Source organism: Corvus kubaryi, unplaced genomic scaffold (genome assembly GCF_017639235.1).
Source record: "Corvus kubaryi isolate FWS band 111438036 unplaced genomic scaffold, C.kubaryi_AGA036_p1.0 37272, whole genome shotgun sequence".
In the NCBI taxonomy this organism is placed as follows: domain Eukaryota; kingdom Metazoa; phylum Chordata; class Aves; order Passeriformes; family Corvidae; genus Corvus; species Corvus kubaryi.
Window position 1 is genome coordinate 2853627 of NW_024581084.1, and position 19084 is coordinate 2872710.

The following is a 19084-nucleotide window of genomic DNA, read 5'->3' on the forward strand; positions in this document are numbered from 1 at the left end:
TCAGTGTTATTCCTGGCACAGCCGAATCCTCAGGCTCACCTTGGGGAGTGGTGAGGGCCAGCCAGAGCACTGGGCAGGGAGCAGGGAACTGCCAGCACCAACACCTCTGCTCACCTGGCAGGTAAAATGTATTCAAGATGCAATCCGTGCCAAGAAGAAAAGGTTCAACTTCCTCGGGGAGACCATCTCCCTGGTCCCGTCGGTTGGGCTGTTCATCACCATGAACCCCGGTTACGCCGGGCGCACAGAGCTGCCGGAGAATCTAAAAGCTCTGTTCAGGTGGGTCAGTGTCATTGCAGCACTCACCCCCCTGCCGGCACCCATGTGCCACGTCCACACTGTGACCTAAGCCAAGGGCGTTAGTGTGCACTGGTGGCCTGGTGTGAGGGAGCCTTTGGCACCACGGGACAGTCCTGTCACTCCCCAGAGGTGGCCAGGCAGGGTGAGCTGGGCTGCTAGGCAAGGGGAGAGGATGCTCGGGTGGGTTGCCACCCTCAACTAAAAATCCAGTTGAGAGTAGGACAAAAAGGTGGTGAAGCAGTGGAAGGGGAGGCACAGGGATGCTGCGGGACCCCTGTCCTTGGAGAAACTCAACCTGTGTCTGCACAAGGGCTAGTGTGCCCCAGTCTGGTGGGGCATGAGCCCCGCCTGGAGAAGGAATCTGGGCAGGGGACCCCAGCAAGTGTAACTGCAGCAACTGACTGTTGGTTACGCTGGAAACCTGGGGGCAAAGCCTGGGAGCTGTAGGAGGGTGAGGACATGGTAAGGGGCCCTGACAGCTGTTGCTGCTCCTCTCTAGACCCTGCGCTATGGTGGTCCCTGATTTTGAACTGATCTGCGAAATCATGCTCGTGGCAGAGGGATTTCTTGATGCCAGGCTCCTGGCAAGAAAGTTCATCACTCTCTACACACTCTGCAAAGAGCTGCTGTCAAAACAGGTAATTAACAATATTACACAGTGCTGTGAGAGGAAAGAGTCCATTTGATCATCAAACCTGACACAGTGTAGTGGGATTGCTGGTGGTGATACACGGAGTGACAGCTCTGCACAGCTCAGGTCCATGGCTGGACAAGATCCACTTCTACCTGGTGCATCATATGGCACCTTTCTGCCTTAAGGAAGGAATCAAGAAGCCCAAAAGTAGAATAGCATGGAATTAGAATTAGAATTAGAATTAGAATTAGAATTAGAATTAGAATTAGAATTAAGCCAGTTAAGGCGAGAGCATTCAGATATTATTCATCTCAAGAGAGGTGATTGACACTATAAATGTGTCTCCAAGAAGGAAGTCAGATTCTCAGTTCCAAACCACCCCCACGACTGACAGAGGCTTCTCCTGTAAACAAGCTCACTTTAGGTCCAGCCCACTGGGTGCCATGTGGATGACCTGGCTGGGGGCCGATGGACAGGGTGTTCTCTGCAGTGTTGTTTGAAGCAGTTCTCCCTCACCAAAGGGAAATGGTGATTCTCTGCTTCCTGTCACAGGACCACTACGACTGGGGCCTGCGGGCCATCAAGTCCGTGCTGGTGGTGGCAGGCTCCTTGAAGAGGGGGGACCCTGGCTTTGCAGAGGACCAGGTTCTGATGAGAGCTTTACGAGACTTCAATATACCCAAGATCGTGACAGATGACTTGCCTGTGTTCTTGGGGCTGATTGGAGACCTGTTTCCAGCACTCGACGTTCCCAGGAAGAGGGACCTCAACTTTGAGAAGGTGCAAGCTCAGGCGTGGCAGCCTCGCCAGAGATGTCCCAGTCCTGGCAGGATCCAGAGGCCGATGGTCTATTCAGCACTTCTGGGGTGGCCAGCTCATCTCCAGGGTCTTTCCAAGGCTGCTGGTGGTCAGTGCCTGCTCTCCCTCCCAGGTCATCCGTGAGTCTGTGCTGGAGCTGAAGCTGCAGGCAGAGGAGAATTTCGTGCTGAAGGTGGTACAGCTGGAGGAACTGCTACAAGTGCGACACTCTGTCTTCGTCGTCGGCAGCGCCGGCTGCGGCAAGTCCCAGGTAGTGGCCAAACCAGCCTGAGGACATGGGGCCCCTCTGGCCTCAGCCAAGCATATCCCATGGCCTCCCACAGCTTGTTGGTGAGGGCCGTGCAGACCCCAGCTCTGCCAGCAGTGTTTGGGTGGAGGACAGCAGTGCAGCCATGGCCATGCCAGGCCCTCAGGCACTGTGTGTGCCAGACTGAGCCCGTGCAGCAGAGCAGGTTTGGGAGGCACAGCTCCTCCACAGCCCTCAGGGGCTGCCCAAGACACCCATGAGCAGAGCAGAGACAAAGAGCAGACGGGCACGCTCTCACGACTGATCCTGTGCGTGCTGTGGTGCCAGCAGGATGACAGGACAGTGCTGGCTGGCAGGGCCTGGGCTTCCACAATGCCCTGTCCTCTGCAGAGGAGGTCAGGTGCTTTCCCAGAAGCAGTCCAGGTGGGAGCAGGGCTCCATGCCCCCCACTGCAGGCAGAGGCTGCCGAAGGCTGCGGTTGCCCTGGTGGGATCAGCACCTGTGGCTGCACCATCCCCTCTCCACAGGTGCTGAAGTCCCTCAACAAGACATACCAAAGGCTGAAGAGGGGGCCAGTCACTGTGGACCTCGACCCCAAGGCTGTGACCTGCGATGAGCTGTTCGGGATCATTCATCCAGCCACACGGGAATGGAAGGATGGTGAGACACCAATGCTGTGAGCTCAGTTTATGGGATGTGAGATGCAATGGGAAGACTTTTCCTTGGGGCTCTTTCCTGGAGTGGGAGGGAGAAGGAATATGTTTCATGGGAGCACCAATCCCACGTGTCCTCCAGCAAATGGCTGTGTGTGGAGAGGAACAACCCCTGTCTCTCTGTGGGGCAGGTCTGTTCTCCACAGCAATGCGTGACCTGGCCAACATCACACATGATGGGCCCAAATGGATCATCCTTGATGGAGACATTGATCCAATGTGGATCGAGTCCCTGAACACAGTCATGGATGACAATAAGGTTGGTGCTATCACACCCCAGGGGCTTTGCTCGCTTGTCTTGGGGGGACCAACTCCAGGCATCCCCACAATGAGCCACTTCCCCCAGGTTCTCACCTTGGCCAGCAATGAGCGCATCCCCCTCACTCCCACCATGCGGCTCATCTTCGAGATCAGCCACCTGCGGACGGCCACGCCGGCCACTGTGTCCCGGGCCGGAATCCTCTACATCAACCCCACAGACCTGGGCTGGAACCCGTGAGCCAGGGAGGGAGAAGGATGGGATGAGATGGGATGGGATGGGATGGGATGGGATGGCATGGCATGGCACGGGATGGGACGAGATGGGATGGGCGCTGGCCCCCACATGCTCGCTGCAGCCCTGCTTGTCTCTCCCACAGCATTGTGGCCAGCTGGATCGAGACAAGGACAGTGAAGTCTGAGAAGGCTGCTCTGATGATCCTCTTTGACAAGTACCTGCCACCATGCCTGGAGAAGCTCAAGTCTGGGTTCAAGACAATCACCCCTGTTCCTGAGGTCACGGCCATACAGACAGTTCTGTCCCTGCTAGAATGTTTCCTGACACCAAAAAATGTCCCACCAGACTCACCCCGGGAGCAGTACGAGCTCTTCTTCGTCTTTGCCTGTACCTGGGCCTTCGGTGGGGCCTTGTTCCAGGACCAGGTACAGCCACGGGACTGCCCGGCACCTGCCACCCCTCTCTGCATCCCATCATGTGGCTGGTGTCTGACTGTCTCTGTTTTGTCCTCCAGCTGGTGGATCACCGCCAGCAGTTCAGCAAGTGGTGGCTGACGGAATTTAAAACCATCAAGTTTCCTAATCAGGGGACAATTTTTGACTATTACATTGATCCAAAAACAAAGAAATTCAGTCCCTGGGATGAAAGAGTGCCAGAGTTCGAGCTCGACCCCGACGTTCCCTTACAGGTATTTCCCACAAGCTCTATGTTTATATAGTTTATTTGACTATCACTCCACAGTCTTCCCCTCAGCAATGCCTGGAGCATCATCAGGATTTGGACTGGTAGCACTCAGCAAACCCGATGGCTTCCTAAACTTCTCTTTACCCCACAGAAGCCTCAGCAAGGGCTGCGAGTTCCATGTCTCCTTTACCTTCAGATTAACCTGCAGCTTCAGAGAGTCTCACAAAATAGTTGTGACTATTGCCTGAGTGCAAAATGTCCTTTAGTACTCAATTTGTGTTTCCTGCAATGGCATCTTGGGGGTGTTATCTGAGCTGCCAGGGAAAAGGGTGAGGAGCTGTGGCTGTTTGACGGTTTCAGGAACTGTTGTTCTGTGTAATAACTTGGTTTTGGTCAGAAAGTCTTTAGAATAATAGAGCACCCAAGACCTTTTGCTTTAGAGAGGGACCAGGTTTGCATGCAGAGAGCATTGTCTGTTGGAGCTGCCAGGAACACTGCGCAGGGCTCTGGCACGCTGCCTGCTGCCCCGACAGGGTCCTGCCTCTGCCAATGCCAGGGCAAGTGCAGGGACTGACAGTGCCTCTCCGCAGGCTGCCATGGTGCACACCACAGAGACCATTCGCCTCCGCTACTTCCTGGACCTGCTGATGGAAAAGCAGCGGCCGGTGATGCTGGTGGGGAACGCAGGGACGGGAAAGTCAGTCCTGATGTGGGACAAGCTGGAAGCACTCGGCACAGATGAATATCTGGTGCAGTCTGTGCCCCTCAACTTCTACACAACCTCAGCCATGCTGCAGGGTAAGGCTGGCAGAGCCAGCAGCCAGCCCCGCACTGGGCTGTGCCGCAGGGTCCTGCAGTGCTGACCCCCCACCCACCTACTCCTCCCATTGCAGCCGTCCTTGAGAAACCCCTGGAGAAGAAGTCAGGGAGAATTTTTGGCCCACCTGGCACCAGAAGGCTGATCTACTTCATTGATGACATGAACATGCCAGAGGTGGACAAGTATGGCACTGTGGCACCACACACGCTTATCCGGCAGCACCTGGACCACGGGCACTGGTGAGTGCTGGAGGGGCACAGTATGATGGGGGAACCTATCCCCACCCCTGGGGAAAGTGTCACGGTGCTGGTCCCTGCACAGGTACGACAGGAACAAACTGACCCTGAAGGACATTCGCAACTGCCAGTACGTGGCCTGCATGAACCCGACCGCGGGGTCCTTCACCATCGACTCACGGCTGCAGGTGTGCAGGATCTGGGGGCAGGGCTCTGCCGGCCACATTCACTCTCCTGGCACCGAAGCCCAGAGGGTGGAACGAGGCAGGGGACCCTGCAGTGCCAGTTGGCTGCGTCAGCCCCTGTGGGGCAAAGTGCCCACCTCAATTTCTGCCCCTTTCTGCAGCGCCACTTCTGCGTCCTCGCTGTGTGCTTTCCCAGCCGGGAGGCTCTGCACACCGTGTACGGCACCATCCTGGAGCAGCACCTGGCCCGGCAGACCATTCCACCACTCCTCCGGAAGATGCAGCCTCAGCTGGTAGCAGCAGCGCTGGGTGAGCCTTTGCCACACTGGGGTGGGACAAGCCCTTGGGGAATGTCTGTTGGGGAGCCAAGCCAGGCTCAGGGGACTCCGGGGACCTGGAGCCTGCTCACCCCCCTGTCCTGCCAACAGCCCTGCACCAGAAGGTTGCCTCCAACTTTCTGCCAACAGCCATCAAGTTCCACTACATTTTCAACCTGCGGGACCTCTCCAACATATTCCAGGTAGTGGGAGAGCCGTTTCTTCTAAAATATCCTTATTCCTCCCTTTCCTCATCCCACATCCTTGCAACATACCATGTCCCTGAAAAGGGCCTTGGCCTCTTCCCAGAGCAAACCTTTGCAATCAGCTCAGAGCAGTACTAAAATAACCCTGAGGACTGCGGGATTTGTTTTTCAGGGGCTCCTCTTCTCCACCCCCGAATGCCTGAAAAGCCCTGTGGACTTGGTGCGGCTCTGGCTTCACGAAGCAGAGAGGGTGTATGGAGACAAGCTTGTCGATGAACAGGATCAGTACAGCTTCAAGAAGCTGCTGGCAGACATCTGCAAAGCCTCTTTTCAAGTAAGTCGTGCTGAAAAGTAGAGTGCTCCAGCCCAGTGGTGCCCCCCAGGTGCCCCACGGCTGGAATTGCCTCTCCCAGGACCTCAATGAAGACGCGGTGTTCGCCAAGCCCAACATCTACTGCCACTTTGCCCAGGGCATGGATGAGTCCAAGTACATGCCAGTGGCAAGCTGGGCAGCTCTGAGTGATCTGCTCGGGGAAGCCCTGGACAGCTACAATGAGGTGAATGCAGCGATGAATCTGGTGAGTGCCCATGGCAGGCAGCTCTGCCCTGGAAAGATGGGAATGTGGCATTGCACTGCTTGGTTGGGTTGGTGCATTATGGGGCACTCACTGCTCTTTCCGCCCTGATCCAGAACACCAAACCTTCCCCTCCTGTTTTCTTCAGGTGCTCTTCGAAGATGCAGTGTCTCACATTTGCAGAATTAGCCGGATCTTGGAGTCTCCTCGGGGCAATGCACTACTGGTGGGGGTGGGAGGCAGCGGAAAGCAGAGCCTGGCACGGCTGGCAGCTCACATCAGCAACCTGGGCGTGTTCCAGATCACGCTGAGGAAAGGCTACGGCATCCCAGACCTGAAGGTGGGAGCAGCTTTGGACCCTGTCTCAGTGTCACCTGCTTGGGGATGGGTCCTGCACCTGCAGCGACAGTGCCTGGGGTGGGCTGACGAGGCTCTGCTCTCCTTGCCACCTGCATTTGCATGCCAGAATCCACTCGCAGGTGACACCCCGTGGGTCCTGCCCCAAGGAGCCACTGTGCTTCCCCAGCCAGGCATAGGCAGGAGCTACTGGTGACAGCAGGCGTGGTGGTGTGGGCAGCCCTGGTGCTGGACCTGTGCCTGGGGAGAGCATCTGGCACCAGCTCCTTCCCAAAGGCTCCCTTCCAGCTCTCTGGGGCAGCCCAGGGCTGCTCCAAACTGGTTGCTTTGGAGAACACTCATGAGGGTTGAACTGCAGGGTGACAGTTTCTCTCTGTCCCAGCTGGACCTCGCCTCCCAGTACATCAAAGCAGCTGTGAAGGGCGTCCCTACCGTGTTCCTGATGACAGACTCCCAGGTGGCTGAAGAATCATTCCTGGTTGTGATTAACGATTTCTTGGCGTCTGGGGAGGTGCAAGGCCTCTTTCAGGATACTGACCTGGAAACCATCATCAGTGCCATGAGGCCTCAAGTGAAGTCTCTTGGATTGGAGGACACAAAGGAAAACTGCTGGAAATTATTTATAGAAAAAGTCAGGCGCCAGTTAAGGGTGGGTGTTTGCTCCCCTGATTGGTTTGTCTGTGCCTCTGATTTGCCTGATCCAAAGCCTCTTTGCAACAGGCCACGGAAACACCAAGGTTTCGCCCCAGGATGGTGGGTTTGAACAAAAGGTTTTCAGAGACTCCCCAGGTGCCCTCAGCCCCAGAGGTGCAGGGCAGAACAGCCCTGTATTGACCTCCCTGGGGGCAGAGGGGGGTCAGTAGCTTCCACAGCCACACACCACGCTGGGCACTCACAGGGACACCCACATGAGCACTGTGCTCAGCTGCTGACTGCAGCCACCAAAGGGGAGCCCAGTTCCAGCCGTGGTGAGAGGCACAGGGTGCACAACCACAGACCACCTCCTGCCTACTGGGAGTTAATGGGAAGGCAGCAAATCTCTGGTCTGCAGAGAATCCTTGCAGGCATGTGGAGCCCCCGGAGACACTCCCCCCACCCCAACAGTGGGGACACCCCACTCAGCCACTGCCGTTCTGCCCCAGGTTGTCCTCTGCTTCTCCCCTGTGGGCTCAACCCTGCGTGTGCGGGCCAGGAGGTTCCCTGCTGTAGTAAACTGCACAGCCATCGACTGGTTCCACGAGTGGCCGGAGGATGCTCTCGTGTCCGTCAGCAGCAGGTTCCTGGAGGAAACGCCAGACATCGAGGTGAGCCGAGACCCCAGCACAGCTCCTGTCCTAAGGCACTGGGGATCCTGGGCTGCGCTGGGCAATGAACTGCACCTCTGCTGCTCTCCGTGCTTAGTGTGCCCAGGGATAGGGGTCTGGCGTGACCCAGGGGGCTGGGAACAGCAAGCTGGGAATAGGTCTGGGATAAGTTTACAGCTGGTTCCGGTGTCAGAGCCTGCAGCCCTGCGCTGTGCTGGTGAGGACAAACCTTCCCTTTCCATTCTGTCCTTAAAACACCCCCACAGGCAACAGCCTAGGGACAGCAGCTCCTCCCCACGCAGGGATGTCAGGGACCCAGAGGTGGGCATGGGAACCAGCACCAGTGTCTCAGCCCTGCATAGTGCTGCTGATGGAAAGGGTCACTTTGCTCCGGCCTCTGGGGCTGGACACATTGCAGGAGGGCTCAGTGCAGCCACTGCACGTCACTGCAGCTGCCCGCTGCAGCAGGTCCCTGTCTGTGCTCTCTGTGCAGCCAGAGGTCAAGGCCTCCATCAGCCGGTTCATGTCCTTCGTCCACACAAGCTCAAAGGAGATGTCCAAGACCTACCTGGCCGTGGAGAGACGCTATAATTATACCACGCCAAAGACCTTCCTGGAGCTGATAAAGCTCTACCAAAACCTGCTGGCGAGTAAAAGGAGCAATCTCTCTGCCAACATCGAGAGGCTGGAGAAGGGGCTGACAAAGCTGCGGAGCACAGCATCACAGGTGGCTGCCCATAGCCTTTCTCGTGCATCATGCCTGTAGTAGGTCTGGCACAGAGGGAGACAGCAGGCACATCCCTGCAGGATGGTCACAGTGTCTGTCCCCAAGCCATACCAAGACACTGCTGCTCCACCAGGCAGGGCTTGGCAGGATCAGCCCTTTTATCTGCTCTGTTTCTTCCCTCATTGAGGTGGACGACCTGAAAGCCATGCTGGCACTCCAGGAGATAGAGCTGAAGCAGAAGAACGAGGACACAGACAAACTGATCCATGTGGTGGGTGTTGAGACAGAGAAGGTCAGCAAGGAGAAAGCCATTGCTGATGAGGAGGAGCTGAAGGTCGAGGCCATCAACAAGGTGCAAAGTGCTGAGCTGGTGTCCAACATGGGACAGGGCAGCGTGAGCTCTGTGGTTACAGCCACTCACCCCATCCCATGTCCTCCCTCCCCAGATGGTGGCTGAGAAGCAACGAGCCTGTGCAGCTGACCTGGCAGAGGCAGAGGTGGTGCTCTCCGCTGCCCGCGAGGCCCTTGACACACTCAACAAGGTGGGTGACCTGTCAGTGGGAAGCAGGTGCCCAGCTAGTGCTGGCAGCCCTGGGCTGGGGTGGTGCTCAGTGGCCCTGCGGTCCCTTCCCAGTACAACCTGACGGAGCTGAAGTCCTTTGGGGCCCCACCACCAGAGGTAGTGAATGTGATGGCAGCTGTGTTGATTCTGACGGCCGAAAAAGGCAAGATTCCGAAGGACAAGAGCTGGACAGCAGGAAAAGTCAAGATAGGAAAAGCGGACACTTTCCTCGCAAGCTTAAAAAACTTTGATGGGGAAAACATCCCTGAGCCCTGTCTCAAGGCATTTGAGTGAGTCCACGGCTGGTTCCTGCCCCTTCACAGCCTCTGCCATGTGCTGCCCTGAGCAGGGAGGCCAGGGGGGACCCTCACCTGGGAGCACAGCAGGCTTTGGGGACAGGAGTGGGATCCAGGTGTTGGCACTTCTCTCCCACCCTGCCACCCAGAGGCAACCCAAGTCCCGGGAGGAGCAGGATGGGCCGTCGGCAATGCCATAGTGCAGCGTGTGCTCCCGTTCCAGGCCATACCGGACAGACCCCGGGTTTAACCCAGAGTTCATCAAGTCCAAGTCAACGGCCGCAGCAGGGCTGTGCTCCTGGTGCCTCAACATGGTCCGCTTCTACGAGGTGCACTGCACGGTGAAGCCCAAGAGACAGGCGGTGGCTGATGCTGATGCCGAGCTGGCAGAGGCACAGCAGAGGCTCAGTCGCATTAAGAGCAAAATTGTCGTAAGTGTGTGTCCCCACAGCCCCCAGCCACAAGCCCCCCAGTCACCAAATAAACAAAAGCACTTAATGAACCCAGAGCCCAGCCCAAGAACTGTGCTGGGATGGGGCTGCTGTGGAGCTCTGGGACCATGGAGCCTCCCATCTGGGCAGGGAATAACTCTGGGGCTGTTCTCTTCCAAAGACCCTGAATGCAAATCTGGCAACTCTCACTGCTCAGTTTGAGAAAGCCACAGCAGAAAAGATCAAATGCCAGCAGGAGGCTGATGAAACCAACAAAGTAATCACCTTGGCAAACAGGTACCATGCAAACGCGGGCTCCAAAGCATCAGGGCAGGCTGCTGCTCCCTGGCATCGCCTGGTGCCCGTGACACCAGGGCCATGGGAGCAGCAGAGCCCCCATATCCTCCCCAAATTAAAAAATTCTGAGATGAATTGGGCAGATATTCATGGGGGGAGGCAGCCATGGAGATGTTTGGTGACAACGCCCCAGGTCACCATGGCTGAGTCCCCAAGCACCCCCTGCCCAGGTTACAGCACCACAGCAGCCACCATCCCCTCTGACCCCCTAGGCTCGTTGGGGGCCTGGCGTCCGAAAACGTCCGCTGGGCTGAGTCAGTGGAGCAGCTCAGAGAGCAGGAGAAGACACTGTGCGGGGACGTGCTGCTGGTCTCCGCCTTCGTGTCCTACATCGGATACTTTACCAAGAAGTACAGGGCTGAGCTGATGGATCAGCACTGGATCCCCTTCCTCAACGGGCTGACGGTGAGAGGCCACAGGTTCCACCCCAGAGTGCCTGGGGCCCCTTCCCCCATGCCCACCAGCACCAGGGGCTCCCACCCCTCTGCGGCCAGGCACCCAGCAGCTCCTCCCTGCAGGTGCCCATCCCCATCACCCCTGGCCTGGACCCCCTCAGCCTCCTCACGGACTCTGCCGATGTGGCTGCCTGGAACAACCAGGGGCTGCCCAGCGACCGCACCTCTACCGAGAACGCTGCCATCCTCTGCAGCACCCAGCGGTGGCCACTGCTCGTGGATGCCCAGCTGCAGGGCAGCAAGTGGATCAAGAACAAATTTGGAGAGGACTTGCAGATCGTCCGCCTGGGCCAGCGAAGGTGGGCCAGGGGCTGTGGGGTGGGCACAGGCTCGAGCTGCACCAGCCCCCCTTTCCCTGCCATTGAAGGGTGCAGAGTCAGGGCAATCACGTCCCCCATCAGACCCAGGGCACCCAAGGGCAGCAGTGCTGATGGTGTACCTGACACCTCCAAAAGCTCTGTGGCGGCCGGGAATGGCAGAGCACAACTGGGTCCCAATAGGGCACAGTGGGTGCAAAGCACCCCATGAGCCCCCCACATCAGCCCAAGCCCCCCACAGTGCACAGGCCTGCCACACAAACCTCCCCTCTCCCCTCTCAGATACCTGGACATCATTGCCCAGGCAGTCTCTGAAGGACAGACACTGCTGATCGAGGACATCGGTGAGACGGTGGAGGCAGTGCTGGACCCGCTGCTGAGCAGGACCACCGCCAAGGGCAGGTTGGCACATCCCAACGCTGAGGGGTTTCACCTGCCCCAAGCAGCCACTACTGCCCCAAAATGCTGGTAGATGCACCTTCACTGTGGGCAGCTTGGGAGCCTGATCCTTCTTTTGCTTTGGCCATACCCCGCAGTGTTCTCCAGAATGTCCCACGGAGGACACCTGTACTGAATGTGGTCTTTCTGACTGTTTTGGTCCTTGGCATCCAGTTCATTTAGTGATTTAAGAGCACGCTCCTTGGGACACCTGCCATAGGTCATGATAAGCTGGAAGGGGAACTGGACCCCAGAGGCCATGGGGGGCTGTGGCAAGGCAGTCTCCAGCTCCTGTTCCTCTATCCTTGCCCTGCCAGGTCTGGTTTGGTACTTCTGCCCTTGCTGTGCCTCTTCCCAACCAAAGAAATTCATCCCAAGCAGTCAGGAACAGCACACAGGCTGAGGGCATCTGTCTGTGACGAGTTACCGCCCAGTGTGTGGGGATTAATTTGTTTAATTAACCGAACAGATACATTAGAATTGGAGATAAAGAAGTCGAGTATAACCAGCAGTTCCGCCTAATCCTGCACACCCGATGTTTTAATCCGCACTACAAGCCAGAGGTGCAGGCTCAGTGCACTCTCATCAACTTCTTGGTGACACGGGAGGGCCTGGAGGACCAGCTCCTGGCTGCTGTGGTAGCCCGGGAGCGGCCGGACCTGGAGACCCTGAAGGTACAGACCTGGCTGCTGGCTAGAGGGGTGGGAGAGGCCGGGGCACTGCAGAGGTTTTGGGGCAAGGGAGCATGAGGGCTCCCCTCCGTGTGCTCACTGCTGTGTGCCAAGAGCCAAGGAAGTCATGGCCAGACCCTGTCGCTGCAGGTCCCCCACTGCCCCCCGCAGCCAGCACTGCCTGGGCACGCTCATCACTTCACCCTGCGGGTGATGGTGGGTCCCAGGAGGGGCCACATCCACCTTCCCCTCGCACCAGCACACTGGTGGCCGTATGACAGAGTGACTGGTGCCAGCACCTTGTCATGATCTCTTGAGTGACACATCCCTGGGTGCTGCTGTCGCAGGCAAACCTGACCAAGAGCCAGAACGAGTTCAAGATCAAGCTGAAGGAGCTGGAGGACTCACTGCTTGCCCGGTTGTCGGCGGCTGGGGGAGATTTCCTGCGGGACACAGCGCTGGTGGAGAACCTGGAGATAACAAAGCGCACAGCCAAGGAAATAGAGGAAAAAGTAAACATGCTCCCTGGAGCTGGTGTCGCAGGCAGAGGGACAGCTCGGCTGGGCACCCAGCAGGAGGGTGGGCACTGCTTTGATGTATGATGGGGTTCTGGTAACACCCAGCCCCCTGCACCTCCAGGTAAATGAAGCTAAAGTCACTGAAGTACAAATAAACGTTGCGAGAGAACACTACCGGCCGGCAGCGGAGCGCGCATCCCTCCTGTACTTCATCCTGAGTGACCTTAACAAGATCAACCCCATCTACCAGTTCTCTCTCAAGGTAGATGGGGAGTGAGGAGGGAGAGAGATGTCTGCAGGTGGGACAGAGCTGGGGGAGCACGGAGATCCAGTGTTTCAGCTTTCACGCTGATGCCTGCTGGGATCTTCCTCAGGCCTTCAACGGGGTCTTCGAGAAAGCCATCCAACGTGCGACTCCCAGCGATGACACCCGGCAGAGGGTGATCAACCTGACGGACCAGATCACCTATCAAGTCTACGTGTACACTGCACAGGGCCTCTTTGAGAAAGACAAACTCATCTTCCTGGCCCAGGTTGCCTTCCAGGTAATCCCTGCAAATGTCTGGGGCTCCTGCTGTACAACAGGCATTCATGTGGGTTTAGACAGGTTGTTCTCTTACTCTGGTGCTGCTGTTGGATGCTCCTAGCCTCTCGCCCCTCATGCCGGGGCTGTGGGCATTGGGTGGCTGTGATGCTGCACTCCCAACTTCCAGGTCCTGGCCATCAAGAAAGAAGTGAACCCAGCAGAGCTGGACTTCCTCCTGCGCTTCCCTTCCAAGGCTGGTGCCACATCCCCCGTGGACTTCCTGCAGCACCAGGGCTGGGGTGCCATCAAGGTGGGTCTGTGCAGTCCCCCACTGTGCCAAGGCAATGCCAGCACAGCCCCTGGTGCAGCAGGTCCAGGGTCACCTGCAGGGTGAGGGTGAGCAGAGCCTAGGAGTGATTTAATCCTTCTCTGCGGGACCTGAAGGCACTTTCAGAAATGGAAGAGTTCAGGAGCCTGGAGAGCGACATTGAGGGCTCGGCAAAGCGATGGAAAAGGTTTGTGGAGATGGAGGCACCAGAGAATGAGGTGTTCCCCATGGACTGGAAGAACAAATCAGCCCTGCAGAAGCTGTGTGTGCTGCGGTGCCTGCGCCCTGACAGGATGACCTATGCCATCAGGTATGCTGATGCCCAGCACAGAGCTCTCCTGCAAGAGCCCCAGAGTGTCACCACACCAGCTGCAACCAGTGACTGTTCCCAGCTCACAGGATGATTCTATTTTTCTGTAGGAAATTTGTGGAAGAGAAGATGGGAAGCAAGTACGTGAAAGGAAGGAGCATTGACCTCTCTGAGGTATACAAGGAGAGCAGCCCCTCCACGCCCCTGTTCTTCATTCTCTCCCCCGGCGTCGACCCACTGAAGGATGTGGAGGCACTGGGTGAGGCATTGCCCACCCCAGACTGGCACCAGTCCTGATGGCCATAAGCTGCTGCGGGGCCAAGAGGCCAGAACCGCACAGCCCCAGCTCAGTACTGATGCTGATAATGACAGCACACATTCCCCTCCCAGGTACAAGGCTGAATTTCACCATTGACAATGGGAAGATCCACAATGTATCACTAGGGCAAGGCCAGGAGGTCGTGGCAGAGCACGCCATGGAGGTGGCAGCTGCAGAGGGCCACTGGGTCATCCTGCAGGTGGGTGGGGGACAGTGGGGCGCACCACAGGTGCACAGCCCTGATGGCAACCGGGCACACCAGGGCACAAAGTCCTGCCAGCATCCAGGCACACCATGCATGGTCACCCCATCCCTGGTGATGGCAGTGACACTGCCTGGGCTAGCTGGCTGTACCCAGCCCAGGTGCTGTTGTGTTGCACTGCACCTTCTCCCTGTGGAGCCACAGTAGGAATCTGGGGGGGAGGTGAGATTCACAAGGTCCAGAGGGTTTCTTTTGCAGAACATCCACCTAGTGGCCCGGTGGCTGGGCACACTGGAGAAGCTGGTGGAGCAGCACAGCCTAGCCAGCCACCCCGAGTACCGACTGTTCATGAGCGCCGAGCCGGCCCCCACCCCCGAGTCGCACATCATCCCGCAGGGGCTGCTGGACAACTCCATCAAGATCACCAGCGAGCCGCCGACAGGCATGCGCGCCAACCTGCACGGAGCCCTCGACCTCTTCTCCCAGGTACCCCACAGCTGCCTCCTCGGGACCACTCTGGGCAGCGTGTGCAGCTCATCCCCTCCCAGGGTTCCACAGGCTGAGCACCTTGGGGGTGTCACTGCTGCCAGGGACACTGCACCCAGAGCCGGCCTCTGCCAGCACAGCCTCCTGGAGTGCCCAGAGCCCCCCTCTGCCAGGGGTTTAGGGGTAACCAGAGCTGCCCAAGGGTTTCCAACACAAGGAAGTGCCAGGTTGCCAGTGCCTTTCCTGAGGCAGAACCTGGAGCTGCTGCAGCTTTGCCATGAACAAGCTGCCTCAGCCATCAGCAGGGCATTGGGGTGTGAAATCCAAATTCTTTCATAAACAAATGAGTGCAAAAATTATCAACTAGAAAATCATTAAAATACAATTGTATGCCTCTTTTTTTCTAATAAACACCTTCAGTTCTCTTTTGCCTATGAATGTTCTCCACTAGAGGGGCATCTGATAGTAATATTCACCTGCAACCCACCCTCACTATTCCTCCACAGGAGACACTGGAGCAGTGCAGCAAAGAAACCGAGTTCAGGTGCATCCTGTTTGCGCTTTGCTACTTCCACGCCGCGGTGGCCGAGCGGCGCAGATTCGGTACCCAGGGCTGGAACAGGCCGTACCCCTTCAACAATGGCGACCTGACCGTCTCTGTTAATGTCCTGCACAACTACCTGGAGGCCAACCCCAAGGTGAGGGATCACAAAGTGACCGCTCCTCAGCACACACTGCAACAATTGGCCTTTCTTAGAACATTCACCAGTTTGCAGCACAAACACCGTCTCATGAAGAAGCCCAGGGCCAGGAGCAGTTCCTCCCCTGCTCCCTGCACACTCAGGCAGGGGAAGGGGATGAGTACTCAGCCCAACTGAGCTGGGTGGGAGAGGCATCAGGCACCAGCCAGGACAAGTGCCTGCCCTGGCCCATGCGCCTGCCCTGACCCGTGCCTTGCTGATTGGTGGGTGGTTCCACTAAAAAGCAAAGCCCACCCCAAGAATGCAGGTGCAGTGAGCAGGGCTGAAGTCTCACCTTTAGACCTGCCCTCACAGACATGATCAGTGCTGGTTGGAAAAAAGACAGGATTCAAACCACAGATGACTGTGTTCATACTGGAACAAGGAGAAATCTGTGGGTGATCAATAGACACCACTCTTCCCAAGCTTCTGTGGGTCCAGGGACTGTCACCTCCCTGCACACTGGACAGGTCAATCCTGGAGCCATCATTCCGTGGCCCTGCAGTTGCATGGGGAACTCCTCGGGAGTCCCAGCTCGAGCTTCTCCCTACAGGTACCATGGGATGACCTCCGGTACCTCTTTGGTGAGATCATGTACGGGGGGCACATCACTGATGACTGGGACCGCCGGCTGTGCCGCACATACCTGAGCGAGTACATCCAGCCCGAAATGCTGGATGGGGACGTGTCCTTGGCTCCAGGGTTTATGATCCCTCCCCGCTTGGATTACGAGGTAAGAAACATTGCAATTTGCTCTGGATAAGTGCACGAGTCCAAGTTCCCTCTTGCCCACCAAGGGGAATGTAGGGAAAGAGTGTCAATCCCCTGGAAATGTGCAGAATTGCTGCAAAAGTAATTCCTGTGGTTGAGACGGAAAGGGAAAAACTTGGCTGAGACACAAGTTAAAAAAGAGCCTCTGTGCGCACAGAGGCAGGTGCTGCGAAGGGCCCCGAGAGTGGTGACGGGTTTTCAAGGTTGCGGGGAACTTTGGGCTCCTTTGCCTGTACTTCCAAGCTAACGCTGCCCCTGACCCTGCGCTCAGGCCTACCACCAGTACATCGACGACAACCTGCCAGGCGAGAGCCCCCACCTGTATGGCCTGCACCCCAACGCAGAGATGGGCTTCCTGACCGTCACCTCGGAGAGGCTCTTCCGCACAGTGCTGGAACTGCAGCCCAAGGAATCCGACACTGCTGGAGGCTCAGGTACCTCCCGAGAGGAACAGGCAAGTCAAGTCCTGTCTCTTTATGGTAGAAATTAACTGATTTTTTTAAGGTGGGGGAAGTAATTACAGTGGGAGAAAAACCTCTTAAGGGTGACAACTGAGAGGCTAGAGAGAGGGGACACAGACACAGGCCCAGAGACAAATGAGAGAGCAGGCCCCATAGCAGCAAGGCAGGGATAGCTGAGGGAGGTGACTCCAGCCCAGCCAGGCTGTGCTCACCGGCCTGGGGATGGCGGCGCACACGGCACCGAGGCAGCCGGCAGCACAGTCAGGAACCTCACGCCGTGATGGGGCCAAGATGCCCCACTGGCAACATGTGGCCTACGTGGGGCTCCTCAGCAGATGGAGCTGGCTGAGGAACCTCCACTCATGATAGCAACTACAAAAAACAAAGATTTAAAATAAATTTTTAAAAAAATCATCTTCCTGACTGCCTGGATTTTACACTTGAATTTCACAGCCTCCATGGCCTCAGGTCTCTTACCCTGGCTATCAAAAAAGAACTACAGCTTTTTAAGACCCAAGAGCAGTTAGTAACAGAATGGAGCATTAGTAACAGAGGAGGAGGTACAAAGAAACACCAGGGCAGAAAAAGAAAAAATCTTACCAACGTCATTAAATGTGAACCTGCAGCATTTTTCTCTGGGTAAGACCCGCTTATGGCATTCTCATTTCAGGTGAAGTCAGTCCTGGATGAAATCCTTGGGCAGCTGCCAGAGCCGTTCAACATGGAGGACATGATGGCAAAGGCAAAGGAAAAAACCCCATACACTGTTGTAGCCCTCCAGGAATGTGAAAGGATGAACATCCTGACCCATGAGATCAGGCGCTCGCTGAAGGAGCTGGACCTGGGACTGCAGGTACACAGCACGCAGCTGCCTGGATCATCTCCCAGTACTTCCAAAGTACTCTTTGCCTTTGCTGCAGCTCTCACCCATCAAGCTGTGCCAGCTGCAGCCGGGCAGCCCCAGCCTTCTGCTCCCTGAGCCCACACACAGCCCTCTGCATGTCCCACCACTGGCTGCAGGTGACACTGCCTGGACTTTTCTCTTTTTCAAAGGGAGAGCTGACAATTACATCCGAGATGGAAGAGCTGGCAAACGCTCTCTTCTATGACAGCGTTCCAGAATCGTGGACACGTTACGCCTATCCCTCCCTCCTCAGCCTGGCAAGCTGGTATGCGGACCTGCTCCTGCGGATCAGGGTGAGCAGAGCGTGTGTGACAGTCAGAGCTTGGGGCGCGAGCAGGTACCCCAGAGACCAGGACTCTCCCCACCAGTGCCCTGGTTTATTGGTATCTGGTTTATTTCCCAGTATCGATTTAACCAGCCTGAAGTACCTGAAAAGGGCTGTTACCCCAGGCATGGGAGCACAGGTCTGACCAGGGTTCCCATTACAGTACACCACTGTAGGAAAAGAGCATCAGCTCCCCCCCCATTACAACTCTGGGTGTTCCATAAAAAAAAATGAATAAAACTGGCTTTGTTAAAAAATAACAGCATTATTTTCTGCACTGTGAATTCAGGGTTTCAGCTTCATTGCTGCAGGGGAATCTGCTGTTTATTCCTCCCACACCACTTCCAGCCGGTCCCCACTCTGCAAGATCAGCTGAAGCTTGGGTTAGGCACAGCAAAGCATCAGCTCTGTCACAGTGTCCTGCAGCTCACAGCACACCCTCCACCCCAAAGGACTCTGCTGGTTTATTTTCCAGGAACTGGAAGTCTGGTCAACAGATTTTGTGCTGCCTGCAACAGTGTGGCTAGCGGGATTCTTCAATCCCCAGTCCTTCCTCACAGCCATCATGCAGTCCACAGCCAGGAAAAAGCAGTGGCCACTGGATAAGATGTGTCTGGCAGTGGATGTGACCAAGAAAATCCGTGAGGACATAACATTTCCCCCTAGAGAAGGCTCCTACGTGCACGGGCTCTTCATGGAAGGTAAAAACTGCATCTCTGAGATGTTTCAGACATGCAGCAGGCCTAGCTCAGCCCTTCTCCCTCGTGCAGCCGAGCAGTGCTGGCACTCACTGGCCGGTCTGCTCTGCCCCGCGCTGGAGGCAGCTCAGAGCAGGGAGCCCGGGCCCCACCTGGCTCCAGGCTCGGCCGCCAGCTGAGGGCAGCACTGCCCGGACCACGCCGCCTTTCCAAACCAGACACTCGTGTTTAGCAATTCAGGCTCCAGCTCACAAGCCCCAGGGCTCCCGGAGCTACAGGGCTCTAGTGATTACGTATGTCACATTCTCCTTTGATGCTCGAGTAAGACAAATTGAGAAACTCAAAGCCA

At 56.7% G+C, this 19084-nt stretch overlaps 1 protein-coding gene across 1 annotated transcript in view; it reads left to right on the forward strand.

Moving 5' to 3' along the window:
* The window catches only part of DNAH17 (dynein axonemal heavy chain 17), a 32876-nt gene that overhangs the window by 12992 nt on the left and 800 nt on the right, over positions 1-19084 (forward strand). The window contains exons 37-79 of the mRNA XM_042025619.1: positions 122-279; positions 800-938; positions 1487-1714; positions 1866-2003; positions 2528-2660; positions 2845-2972; positions 3060-3208; positions 3352-3634; positions 3724-3897; positions 4484-4691; positions 4787-4952; positions 5035-5137; positions 5296-5443; positions 5563-5654; positions 5830-5991; positions 6071-6235; positions 6381-6572; positions 6972-7238; positions 7732-7893; positions 8387-8620; positions 8808-8972; positions 9067-9162; positions 9255-9472; positions 9702-9909; positions 10091-10206; positions 10479-10671; positions 10785-11020; positions 11321-11440; positions 11946-12150; positions 12495-12659; positions 12787-12927; positions 13040-13210; positions 13379-13501; positions 13636-13829; positions 13940-14088; positions 14220-14347; positions 14609-14836; positions 15343-15534; positions 16130-16309; positions 16619-16801; positions 17479-17661; positions 17862-18005; positions 18513-18738. Coding sequence (XP_041881553.1) covers positions 122-279; positions 800-938; positions 1487-1714; positions 1866-2003; positions 2528-2660; positions 2845-2972; positions 3060-3208; positions 3352-3634; positions 3724-3897; positions 4484-4691; positions 4787-4952; positions 5035-5137; positions 5296-5443; positions 5563-5654; positions 5830-5991; positions 6071-6235; positions 6381-6572; positions 6972-7238; positions 7732-7893; positions 8387-8620; positions 8808-8972; positions 9067-9162; positions 9255-9472; positions 9702-9909; positions 10091-10206; positions 10479-10671; positions 10785-11020; positions 11321-11440; positions 11946-12150; positions 12495-12659; positions 12787-12927; positions 13040-13210; positions 13379-13501; positions 13636-13829; positions 13940-14088; positions 14220-14347; positions 14609-14836; positions 15343-15534; positions 16130-16309; positions 16619-16801; positions 17479-17661; positions 17862-18005; positions 18513-18738 — 7393 coding nt within the window. The remainder of the gene's footprint in view (positions 1-121; positions 280-799; positions 939-1486; positions 1715-1865; positions 2004-2527; positions 2661-2844; positions 2973-3059; positions 3209-3351; positions 3635-3723; positions 3898-4483; positions 4692-4786; positions 4953-5034; positions 5138-5295; positions 5444-5562; positions 5655-5829; positions 5992-6070; positions 6236-6380; positions 6573-6971; positions 7239-7731; positions 7894-8386; positions 8621-8807; positions 8973-9066; positions 9163-9254; positions 9473-9701; positions 9910-10090; positions 10207-10478; positions 10672-10784; positions 11021-11320; positions 11441-11945; positions 12151-12494; positions 12660-12786; positions 12928-13039; positions 13211-13378; positions 13502-13635; positions 13830-13939; positions 14089-14219; positions 14348-14608; positions 14837-15342; positions 15535-16129; positions 16310-16618; positions 16802-17478; positions 17662-17861; positions 18006-18512; positions 18739-19084) is intronic.